This window comes from Chaetura pelagica, unplaced genomic scaffold (assembly GCF_000747805.2).
Source record: "Chaetura pelagica isolate M959 unplaced genomic scaffold, ChaPel_1.0 scaffold101, whole genome shotgun sequence".
NCBI classification, from domain to species: Eukaryota; Metazoa; Chordata; class Aves; order Apodiformes; family Apodidae; genus Chaetura; species Chaetura pelagica.
The window spans coordinates 5,197,990-5,210,408 of NW_009952564.1; the positions used below are offsets into that span (position 1 = coordinate 5,197,990).

The 12,419-nt window shown below is 35.1% G+C and overlaps 1 protein-coding gene across 1 annotated transcript in view; it reads right to left on the reverse strand.

The window, feature by feature from the left end:
- Positions 1-566: 566 nt before the first annotated feature.
- LOC104385009 overlaps positions 567-12,419 on the reverse strand; it is a 13,336-nt gene continuing 1,483 nt past the window's right edge. The window contains exons 2-9 of the mRNA XM_009993403.1: positions 11,469-11,535; positions 10,505-10,554; positions 6,906-6,948; positions 4,151-4,206; positions 3,582-3,680; positions 2,787-2,847; positions 656-1,862; positions 567-624 (exon numbers count right to left, since the gene is read on the reverse strand). Of these exons, the coding sequence (XP_009991705.1) occupies positions 567-624; positions 656-1,862; positions 2,787-2,847; positions 3,582-3,680; positions 4,151-4,206; positions 6,906-6,948; positions 10,505-10,554; positions 11,469-11,535 (1,641 nt within the window). The remainder of the gene's footprint in view (positions 625-655; positions 1,863-2,786; positions 2,848-3,581; positions 3,681-4,150; positions 4,207-6,905; positions 6,949-10,504; positions 10,555-11,468; positions 11,536-12,419) is intronic.

The following is a 12,419-nucleotide window of genomic DNA, read 5'->3' on the forward strand; positions in this document are numbered from 1 at the left end:
AAAATGAAACTATCTTTTACTGAGCATTTTATAACCATTTTCAAGGTTACTAAATATTGTCAGCTTCCTCATACAATCCAGGAAACCTGATACAGCTTATATTTTAGCAAATACAGGTCCCCAAAACTCCAAACCTATAAAACAACCGTACTGACCTACTAGCACCAGAAGTCTACTGTCACTCGTTTAAACAGATTCCAGCTGATTTTTTTAAGCCCTTCTCCAAATACCAACAAAGAATGCACAATAATTTTTTATAGGATCCTTAAGTACCTGATGCTGACAGTTGTGACTGGCAAAAAAGCTGGGGTTACTGCCATTGCATGTGCTCAAAAAATGCATGCCATCTGTCTGAAGATGAACATTTTTTCTGTGAGAAATCTGTTGACATTCTGTTAACGGAAAATAGCGTTCTGGTATATTTCTCAGTCGCTTTACTGGTGAACAAAGAAGGTCATTTTGAAAGTTTCCTAGTCTTTTAACTCTGGGAAATGCAGAAAAAGTTCGAACAGGCGAGTTAACAAGAGCATTTACAGTTTCAGACATCTGTATTCCTTCATATTTCCTTAAATTTGAAGCTCTCTGAAACCCAGGAAGTTTTGGAACAGCATCACTACACAACTGCTCACAGATTCTGTCAAATTCTCTAGCATACTGCATGTCAGACTTCACAGAGTCACTTAAATTACCCTTCACTAATCTTCCTTTCACTTCAAAGTTCTGTGAATTTGGAACAGGTCTTGTCACTGCCAAAGGCTTTTGGAATTCTTTGGAACACAGTCCATAGTAGAGTTTTTCAAATGCATCTTGAGATTTCTGGAGCATCTTTGAAGGACTATGCTTAACAGACAATGGGGAAAATGACTGTTTGCCCTGGAAAGAAATTTGTCTTTCAGAAATTGTTTTGCCAGTAATTGGGATTAAAGTCTTTGATGCTTTTGCAAGAGAACAGCTTGTGACACAGGCAAAAGTGCTACTATTGCCAGAGAAACTGCAAGTAGATGAACATAACTTGGAGATATCACCACTAGGAAAGTCGATTTTTTGAGCTTTACTCTCTTTTACCAGATGAAGTGCAGTTGATTCTGAACAGGCAGTAGATGTTTTAAAAGGGTATTCTGAGGAACATTTGCAAGCTAATTTTTCACTTTCTTTGCATTTTGAACTCCTCAGTGAGACAGTACTCTGTAATTCATCTTCAACAAGAAATGTCTCGCCCATTCTAGCCATAACATTAGGAAAAACAGTCTGTTTGGAGACTCTCTGGCCATTTCCAGATACCAAATGATGTTCTAAACTTGAGTCAGAGTAGTCCATTTTTATTTCGTTTGTATCAACATGAGAATAAGGTACCAGAGCAGATAAATTATTAATGGAAGAATTGTCCGCAGAAAATTCTGTGAGGTCATTTCCAAAAGCTTGATTCTGGATGTCCTTACTTCTACTGCTGCATATGCTGGGTAGTGCTCGCTTCAATTTAAGAGGTCTGAACCCTCTTATTTTGTCTACAGTGACATTGAGTCTTGGTCTTCTACAAGACATTCTTCTGTGCCTTAAGTTTCCAAACAGGTATTTAAACACTTTTCTCTGAGACTGCTTTTTCATGAGCCTTATAAATGTCTTCACCATCGCTGGATACAGGTCTGCAAGAGTTACATTGCTCCAGGAGCATTCCTCATCTGCAGACTGGTATTCTTGGAAGATACTATCATAGCAACTTTTATTCAGTTCTGGAGAAGTTTGATGCCTAGTTATAGTAATTGTACATGGTGAAATGGGAACAGAAGATTGTAACTGAAGAGATCTGGATGAAAAACATTCATTTGACAACTCTGCCCTTCTGCAAACAGCGGCTTGGTTGCCTATGCAAAAAAAAAAAAAAAAAGTAAATAATCACAAAACAAAACCAGAAGAAAAAAAAACCAAACCAAACCTATCAGGGCACTTCCAGTAATGTACTACATAGCTTAGAAACAATTGCATTTTGTACAAATAGTCTTACTGTAATAGCATATTTAATTAAGCTTTTTTTGCCAGGCTAAGTAAATTGTCAACATACAAGCCATAAGGAAAAAAAACCTAAAGGTTTTTCCTAGCCATATTGAATTGATAGGTTTTAGAAGACATAAATGAAATGCACTGGGAAGAAACCTATTTTAAAACAGCTTAATATATAGAAATAAAATATTTTCATCGTAGAGGTAGACTGCTTTGCCCTTTGTGATTTCTGATCAAGAGGAACAGCCTTATCCAACAGCATTTTTTTTACTCTGAAAGCTTTATACTTGGCTAGTATCAGTTCAGCTTTTCTTGTCATAAAACATGATGAAGAGAAGGCTTTTTGTAGTTGTTAGGCTTGTATCAAGTCTGGAGAGCTTCAAAGGAAAGTTTACTAGCAAAGTACCACTTTGAGTACCAGTTACCTGCAGATGCAAAGCCATCTGTTACAGTCTTTGAATTGAAAATAAGCAGAACAAAAAAATTATGCTTTTATTTTAACTGAGCATAATGCTGCTGAATTTTGTAACTGTGCATTTATTTCATGGACTATTTAAAAAAGCTTTTTTATGTATATAAGTTATTTATTTTCTACTTTTGAAACAGATTTTACAATAAGCAAAATCACATCTAACTTCTCTTCAAGAATCCAGCCTGTTTAATTTTTCTGTTGGATAAATACTGCCTCTGTGTTCTCAATAAACTAAATGCATATTTCTAAATAATTTTAATAAACCCATGTTTTGTAACTAAGATATTTGACCAACACCCAAAAGATTTAGTTGTACCAATCAATTCTTGCACTGGTGAAGCTACTTGAGGACCCTCTGATGAACCTTGAGGTGCTATCTGAAGAAAAAAGGTAGAAAGAAAAAAAAAAAAAAAAAGCATTATCTAATATCCTGATTTTTATTTTTTTTAACACATTTAAGGTAACTTCAAAATCCTAACTGTGACTCTTCCTGTTCTCTCCCCAGTATACTAGGTCCTGTGCAGTGTCATGTTTCTAAGGACCCTAGTAAATTTCAGACAAAGAGAAAAAAATCTAACGTAAATCAGTCAGTAAAAATTGTTGAGAATTACCAGTTTAACTTTGGAAAGCTATCATCATCTTTGTAACTTCTACATTATGTATCACATTTTAATCTCTTTCCAAAATATGATAACTTATACACAGAAATATACACACACACACACCTGGATAATTTGTTTATCTCTGGTGACTCCAGTAGGAAACAGAAGCAGTATCATATAACATAACCCTTTTCCACCAATCCCACTCTCCCTACAAACTTCAGATTTGGCCCTTTCAGAAAGCTTACTGAAGGGAAGATCAATTCATACACCATGGTTCAAAGAACAAAGTATAAAAGTTTTTTTAAAAAATTAAGCATTTTGTATCATCTGCTCTGTTTCTTACAAATTGTTGCTGTCAGACCTGATACTGTGATATTTAAGTAGACAATAAGCAAGAGAGGAACAATGATGGACTAGCAGAGAAACTCTATGAAAATTTGTTGTGCTGAGAGAGTTCTTATTTTATTCTAATTAGCTAATAACTTAGAAAAGGAAAAATATGTTACCGTAATCCACTTGGGAATATTTCTAGCATGATCTTGTACTATCACATCCACTTGAATTTTTGCCTTCTCTTGAATTTTCCTATCATCTACATACTGGTTCTTAGAGGGGGGGAAAAAGAATAATTAATGAAAACACAGACCTGACACAGTGACAAACCCAAACATTATTTAGATTTGCTTCAGACCAATATTATTCAAACAAGGATATCCAACCAGCATAAACATATTTTTGATGTATGTATTTGATGTCAAAAAAACCCACCCCATGAAGGTACTATATGTAAAGTAATATAAAAAGAGATAACTAGCTAGTTTATTGATGCAGGGAAAGATGCCTCAGAAGATCCTGAAGCTTTCTCTTGTGTACTAATAATACCAAGACACTATTACTTCATGTAGGTCTTCATGACATTATTTATTGAACCTCTATGTGCATTAAGTCACAGACAACAGACTCTTCCCCTGATAGTGGATCAACTCATCAGGCATGTGTAAGCTATTAAAATAGTTCAATCATTTCTATAAAATACAAAATTATTCCATTATATTTAGACACCAGAAATTTTTACCTTGAAGTGAATGTCTTCAAATTGACTTCTTACTGAAGCTATATCAGCATCACTTTCTGCATCTACCATTTGAAGATAAATATTACATAAAATTTAGTTGAACTCCAAACCAAAACGGAAATGTTTTTAAATACACACTATATAACTAATGGACTAAACTAATTTCATTTTAGAAAACTGTTTTCTACAATAAAAATAATAATCAGTTTCACATTGACTAACATAAGTTTTAAATATTTAAAAAGCAATCAAAGATTGTTACCACTAATTAATGCAATAAAAAAATTATTTGGGAATACATGGTCAAAACCACTCAAAACACAGCAGACAGGACACATGACTGATGCTGAAACTGTTACAAACACTACTGAACACTTACTGTTGCAGCTGAAGGTAATATTCGTATTTACCAGACCACTATAAATTAATGTATACATTGCAATTATTAATAAAACTTTGATTACCACTTATGACCAAGTTTTGATTTCACTGTTCCTTTCTTTTTTTAGAAAAGGCATTTGAATATATTCCACACTGACTTCCTAACTTGTTGCGGATTCAGGACTGAGACAGTAAAGAAGAATGTGGGTATTGATTTTGCAGTACTACCAGTACCTCAGTGTCATTATTCCTATTCTCTATTTTCTGAAAGGATATAAAACATTTATTCAAATTATCATTACTATACTATAAAATCATAAAAAAAAATTGTAATCATATTCAGAAAGTTAAAAAGAAGGTAGCTAAAAATTAAATTAAAAAACCCACCTATATCAGATGTATCCATACAAGAGGCTTCAGGAGATTCCTTAAAAGCACAATAAAGGAATTTTAAGACATGGCAGCACAAGGTATATGAATAGCTTGTAGATTTTTCTGCTCTCACTACTTGCTTTTTTTTTATTTTATTTTTTTTGAGAGGTCAGTAGTGGTAAAACAAAACAATTTATATTCCACAAACTATATCCAAACAATACCACCTTTATTAATACACCTGCACACAAATTTGTCATGATTCACATCTCATTACTCAGCCCTTCTATATTCAGATAGATAATGCAAAGAGAAGGTGTTTTACCGCAAGAGCAAAACCAGTTGACATATTAATTCTAATCACCAAAGCCGTATCAGTGTATACTGGTGATTTTGCATTCCAATGTGTAAGGAAAGATTCTTAACTGACCATTTCAAACAATTCTTAATTGCCTACTTCAAACAATCATATATATAATATTTCAAAATAGCATTTTTGCTCTATTCGTATAAGTCTTGAGAGATGCATTAAAAACTCACATATATGGATAAGGAGCCTCTTCTAAGTGTTTACAATCTAATTCTGACATAATATGAATCCGAATTTCTTTTTTAAAAGGTCTAAATGTCTCTGTACAGTTCAAATATTAAATAAGTGTATTATGGGTTAAAATGGCATCAGTAAAATGAGACTACTCTAGCTACCACCTACATACAATAAATAAATAGGAGTGATAAGTGGCGTATGTCACTCTTCAAATGCTGAATATTTTCTCCTTAAAAGGACAGGAAGTCAAAAGACATTCTAGATAGACTTTTATAGATCTAGATTCGTAAATCTATTTTTGACAGATTTAACAAATAATAATTTTAACAGTTAGACACATGTAGTGCCTAACTAAAAAGACACTTGATGGTTTAAAGCCTTTATCAAACTCTTCTCTCTCCCTTTAAATCAACTTTAAAGAATAGTAGAATTCTGCTGAAATCCATGGCTGATATAATTGCTGTTACTTGACACCCCAAATATCACACTGGGAGGGAGAATATGTAATTATATGAAACATACATAAACCCTACCACATAAACACAAATAGGCACATAATAAAAACAAAAATATAAAAAAATATTGCATGAATCCACCATCACAAAATGTACTGGACCACCACATACATAAGGCCAGAACTTGAATACATCACTATCTCAAAGTACAGAATGTACCAGGGGAATAAACAATCGGGAGTATACTAGATGATCAACATTAATCATAACATGAAGATTTTAATTTTACATTAACATGCAACTGGTAAGACACATCTTTCATAAAATAATACAACTACTTGCAGGCAACTACGTGAGGGGAAATATAAAGCAATTGTTTAATAAGGTATCTAAATTTAAAGAACTGCAGCAAAATACTTAAAGTCCTACATTTTTTTGGAAGTACTAATTTAAGTAGAATAAAGTGATACAGTTCTGCAATTAGTAGGTCCTTAAATTTAACATTATAGTGATGGTACAGGACCACCTGCACATGATTAATTTATTAGTTTTTGACTACATAAATACATTTTCCCAGAGGCTTTATAAAAGTAGATGAAATGTGGTGCACATACCTTAGGTGCTGTTGAAGGTCCATCTTCAGGATCACTGGTCTGTTGCTTTGACATTTCTTAGCATACATGGGAGGAAAAAAAAATTCTATTTCAATCTGATGGGTCAAAAATCAATGTTGTATCTGAACCCATTAATTCTTCATTTGTATGTACTTATTTTGAAAAATATTTAACACAAACATTCAACCAAAAGGAGAACATACATAGGACTGAAACAAAACACACAAGTGACAGAACAACATTCTACTCACAGTAGACTAATTCTGATCAGACATACATCTAACTTATTACATATTTTGTTCTAAACCCATGAAGCACTACAGAAAATAAAATTTGCCCCTCTATCTTCCCTACACCTTTCCCCCCTACACCTTTCCCCCTGCCACGCTCCACTAAAGTCCTATCACCTGTGGCTCTTTTGTTATTTTTCTGACTCACTCCAGCTAGTCAAGCTACCACAAAACACAAAACAAAGTATTTCACCACAGGTTTTATCAGTGTTGAACAGTGAACAAAACCTGTTTTGTGTGCTTTAAATAGTAGGCACCTGTGCGTACCTTCCAGCATAGCATGTGCTATTTTCATAACAGAGTGATACTCCTGGTTGGCTCAGCCAGTCTTCAAGATTGCCTCTTTCTGCATTTGATTATTCCTACTTAAGTTTATTACTTTGAACTTCTCTACATGGAAGTGCACAAGAGTTTAAGTTTTAGCCCCAGTTTGTCAGACCATCTTTCACAGTGGTCATTCCTACTTGGTATCATCTGTGAGTTAATTAAGGGTATCCCCTCTTCTGCTAGTTACCTAAAAAAAGTATGAACTAGTAATTTTTTCATGACAAGTCCTGGAAAAAAATCCCTCATGTTTATCCTCAGTTCAGTCACAGACCATCGTTAACTATTCTAAGCACAGTTCTCCAACCAGTAGTAAACTGGCTATAAAACCACTCTCATAACAGTTAATGAAGCATATACTATAGCCAGAAGGCTCTGGCTTCGGCTTTTAACTTTCTCAGGAAATTTTTGTTCACTATTTTGCAACAAACTACTGTAATGCTTCTTTGGAATATAGTAGCAATGCATTTTTTTAGAAGCTGAATAAAGCATTTGCTAAACATTTCTGGACTGAGAACACAGAAAATCAGAATAACATGGTAATGTTCTACTGAAATCCCCTACCGAGAAAGACCTGTGAAATACCAGAGGTTTTGTTTAAGAAAAATTCTATAGGAAAGAATGAATTTTAAGTGCCTAATTCATGACAGAAAAAATGCTCTTAGAGGAGCATGTAGGGGTAGGAGGAGGGGTAATGGTTTTAAAATGGAAGAGGATAGATTAAAATTAGGTTTAGGAGGAAATTCTTCAGTGTGAGTGTGGTGAGACACTGGCACAGGCTGACCAGGGAAGTTGTGGAAGCCCCATCCCTGGAAGTGTTCAAGGCCAGGTTGGATGGGGCTCTGACCAACCTGGTCTAGTGGGAGGTGTCTCTGCCCATGCAGGGTGGGGCTTCAACTAGATGATCTTTACAGGTCCTGTCCAACTAAAACCATTCCATGATTCTATGAATATTTCTCCTGTTCTACCCACTTTAATACAGTACACTAAATTTAAAACTAACTAGATTAAGACTTTGTAGCATTACAGAAACTACAAGTAAATTCCTTCAATGAGAGCTTCTGAGGCATTCAGACCTTAGGTCAAAAAACATGTATTACCAAAAATTACTTCTGAAAGACTTCGAACGCTGTGTCTCTAAAAAAACCTGACTGTTAGATACTCTTATCTTTCTGAGCTTCACTACAGATTATAGCCAGTCATTTTTGTATTACTCAAAGCTATCAGCATCTGTTTTCTAAAAATTAGAAGCAAAGATCTGGACCATCTGAATCTTTTTTTATCAGATCCTTATTTCCTGGCTCAACATTTTAATTTCCTAGGCTGATTCAAAGCCTATACACAAACAAAATTTTTGGTAGCATTGCAGAGAAAGAGAGACCCTGGGTTGTGTTTTGTCCTCACCTGTTCAGCACAAAACTTTACCACAGAAATGTCAAAATAAGTAACACTAAAATAACTGCTTCAGAACCTTAAGAAAATACAGCCCAACATACCTTCTCACTGTACTACACACCATTCTCTGATCATTTATCCCAGTAAAAATATGTAATTTATTGGAACATGTATCTCCATTTTAGAACAATAAAAACATCTTCAAATGTCATACAACTCCCTAAGTAGTATAAGAACGACACTTCAGTATGCAGTATTGATTTTACTTCCATAATACTGGATCACCATTGAAATAACAAAAACCTACTTTTTCCTGCAGGCACTGTCATTCATTCAGTATACCCAATAATCTACCATATTTTTGAAAGCTCTGAAGATTATTTTAGTAAGAGTTTTTTAATATGGTTACTTATCTATTCTTTTCAAAAAGCTAGCAACTTCCAAATTTATTTACTTGTACACCCATGTAAGTCAGCGATAGAATTTTTAAAATAATGAACAACCAACAAATAAAAAAAAGTTTTCTGTTTAAATGATAAGTGTAGATTACTTTAATCCTGTTGTGATGATAACTACATCAATTATAATCTATTTAGTAATCTTAAACTACATTTTGAAAACCTTGTAAGAATTCCTGTGTTCTTGGGTCGTTCCTCCCCAAAAAATCCCCAAACTAACAGTGAGTATCCTAGAGTTTGGCTTAAAACCAAGATATCTTCTATTAAGTCAGGGGTCTTTGCATAAGATTTATAGGCACTTTACCTGCATTTCCTGGACTTGCTCTATTATGCTGCAATTAGAAATAGGAAACAAAAGTCAGAGGAATATTAGAATAGTAAAGTTATACCAAAGTAACTAAAGGCATTGGTTAAAATATCTCACAACTAAACACTTCCTAAATAACCATTCATTTTCCTTCAGGTTTCCTATGGCCTGACCAGAAAAGCCACAAATACATGGTAAAACTCACTTGATCATTCACGTCCCACCATGCTGTTGCTGTTATAATCATTGCAGGAACATAAGTTGTATCTACCCTGGTCCATGTAAGAGACTAAGACAAATAATTCCTCCTACAGTCCTTAACGGATTTAGTCTGTAAAGTTGTGCAGCAATACTTAATAGATAATAAACAAGCTATTACCAGGAGTAGGAAAGGAAATACAACTTCTTTTCTGTCTCAATTACATCCACTCTTGTTCCCCAAGACTGAATTTCTCTCATCCCCTAACTCTGCAGGGGTCAAAGTAGCTTCTCCTTTAACTATCTAGGCACACTACACAACACAGCTTTTTAGACAGATATTAGTCATGTAATAGCAAGGTGACTTCTGACTATTACGTGAGAAAAGCTGAGGTTTTTGACAAAATTCACTATTGAGTTCTATGGGGGAGTTTAGGAAACAAAGAGAAGTGACTGCTTGTTTAATGTAAATACTCAGAATAAAAAAAAAAATACTGATCATATCTCCACAACAGCAATGGCTTTAGCCTAAAACTGACAGCAAGTGCTGAGACTGCAAAGATCCTTCAATTACTCTAGCATTATTTTAGACCAAAAAACATCTCTAGATGAAACCAGTAAGCCCTTCACAATTGAAAAGCTGATTATCTGAAACAAGATAAACTGATCCAATGCATGTGAACTTAAATGACAATATTCTGATGAGATCCAAAAGTATATGTGCCCACTAGACAGCACCTAAAACAACAGTATTTTTTTCTTCAGGTTTACAAGTGGTGGTAACCACTGGTAAATGGTCATCTATAGTCTGTCACATCTGACAGTCTTAACCAATCTATCCTAAAACCCTATTTTAAAGCAGATGTTGACTTAATCCATTATTACCTCTTGCAAAGATAATACAGCAAGATTATAACGTATTCCATACACATATTAGAATTTTTTTTAAAGAGAAACGTTGCTACATTTTGACTACACAGGACTATATTGTTAGATACCTCAAGTATGTCTGCCTTCCAATTTTTAAGCTCCTTTTTTGACACTTCCCCCCATTGCTTTGGTCCTAGAAACAACAAGAGAGGTCAATATAAACAGTTTTATAAGAACAAATAACTATACCGAATATCACTCAAACATAAACATCTAGAAAGAATTTATATAGTAAGTAAATATTATCATAACTGAACCGACTCCAATACGATTGCTGAAACAAAAACGTAAAGGAAAACAAACCAAGAGAATATGCAATTTAAAGTTAACTTAAAAGGCAAATAAAATAAAATAAAAAGCTGGCACAACATTTCATTTCTCAGTAAAGCTGCCAATATACTAAGTCACAAGTCCCACTAAACTCCTGAGCCATGTATTTTAGAACAGGTTTTTTTCTACAATCAGCATTCCATAAGCCTCATTACCTTCATAATGGATTGACAGTTCTAAAGGAACACTGGAAAATATGACATGGTATAGATGTGGTATAGATTTACCCTAACTACATGAACTTTCAGCGAAATGTTAGACTATCTACCCAGTCCACCCTAGCATTTCACATAACCGAAACTTATCAGACCAGCCTTCAGACTACTAAGCTGAGATGAAACTATACAATTCATTTCTGCATGTCAGGTTCCTGATAAAACCTCCATTCCTTTTCCTTCTCCTCAGTCTTTTGATTCTTCTTACAAGATTCATTTTGATTCTTCTTACAAGACATCAAAAAATTAACCACTGTTATCCTGAACTTTGCTAATACCTCTTTTCTGTTGCCTAAAACAGAGCATGCAATGGCCTAAAATGGTGCATATAAATAAATTCTCCAGGTATTAAATGCATTGTATCAAAGTTCATATAGGAAATGCCATACCTAAGTGGATAAAACTCATTACTTGTTGCAATTACATGTTAAATAACTGCTAACAGCTGCATACTTTACTAAGTCTAAATAGACAGCATATTGAAGCTTTAAGAAGTTCTTACCAGCAGGTGTATTGTAAGTGAGAGTTTCCATGGAAACAACATAGTCATCTTCAAAAGGATGATTATACTAAATAAAAAGGACCATTAATTATGAGAATAAATAATTAAACCAATGTTCTTAATATGCATTATAAGTATTGTTTTTATACAATTCTGTTTTGACTCAAATGTGAAATTATGTTTTATTAGCTGAAGTTAGAAGTCAGCAATCTGGAAATGCTAATTCCTAGAGGAAACACATGTATCTAAGTTATTCAATTTCAAGGCATAAGCAGTCAACTGACAAAATGATGTTTCAGGGATTTTTCAAAAGTAGTGAAGTTACTCTATTACAGAATTTCTTCTAAACTTCCTCTGTAGTAACTGGAATTAGCCAGTTGGCATAGACCTACAGCTAGGTCAGATGAGAAAAATGCCAGATGAGAAAAATGTTCTAGAACTAGACTCAGCCTTATGCCAGTACCTACACATTAGCACAGAGCATTGAACTTTAAACACAAAGAGGCCCTAAAGTAAGGAGGATTCCTGGAGGGAGGCTCCCACTTTCTGTAGCTTCGTTGAAAATACCCGACCGGCTGCTCGCTAGTTCGGGTCAGCGGCGCTATAAAGACAACTCAGACTTACCACTACGTCACTTATTTCATCCTGGCGATCCTGGATCTAAGTTTTATGGGCAAACACAAGGGGCCGGCTCCTTACCCGCCCACCCCGGGCAGAGCAGAGGAGCACGCTGCTCTGGCAGCCGCAGGAGCTGGTGACACAACCACTGACTCCCGAAGAGAGTTAGTTCAGCGCCAGCTCACTGCCCATCAGCGCACGGAAGGAGGACGGAACCTGCCGGCACTGGCACAGCAGGACTCAAGAGGCGGTGAGGAAGGAGGAGAGCAGAGCAGCTGCCTGAGGCCGCGCTGCCCGGCGCCCTGCCGGGGGCGGCCGGGGGGGACAAAGGCG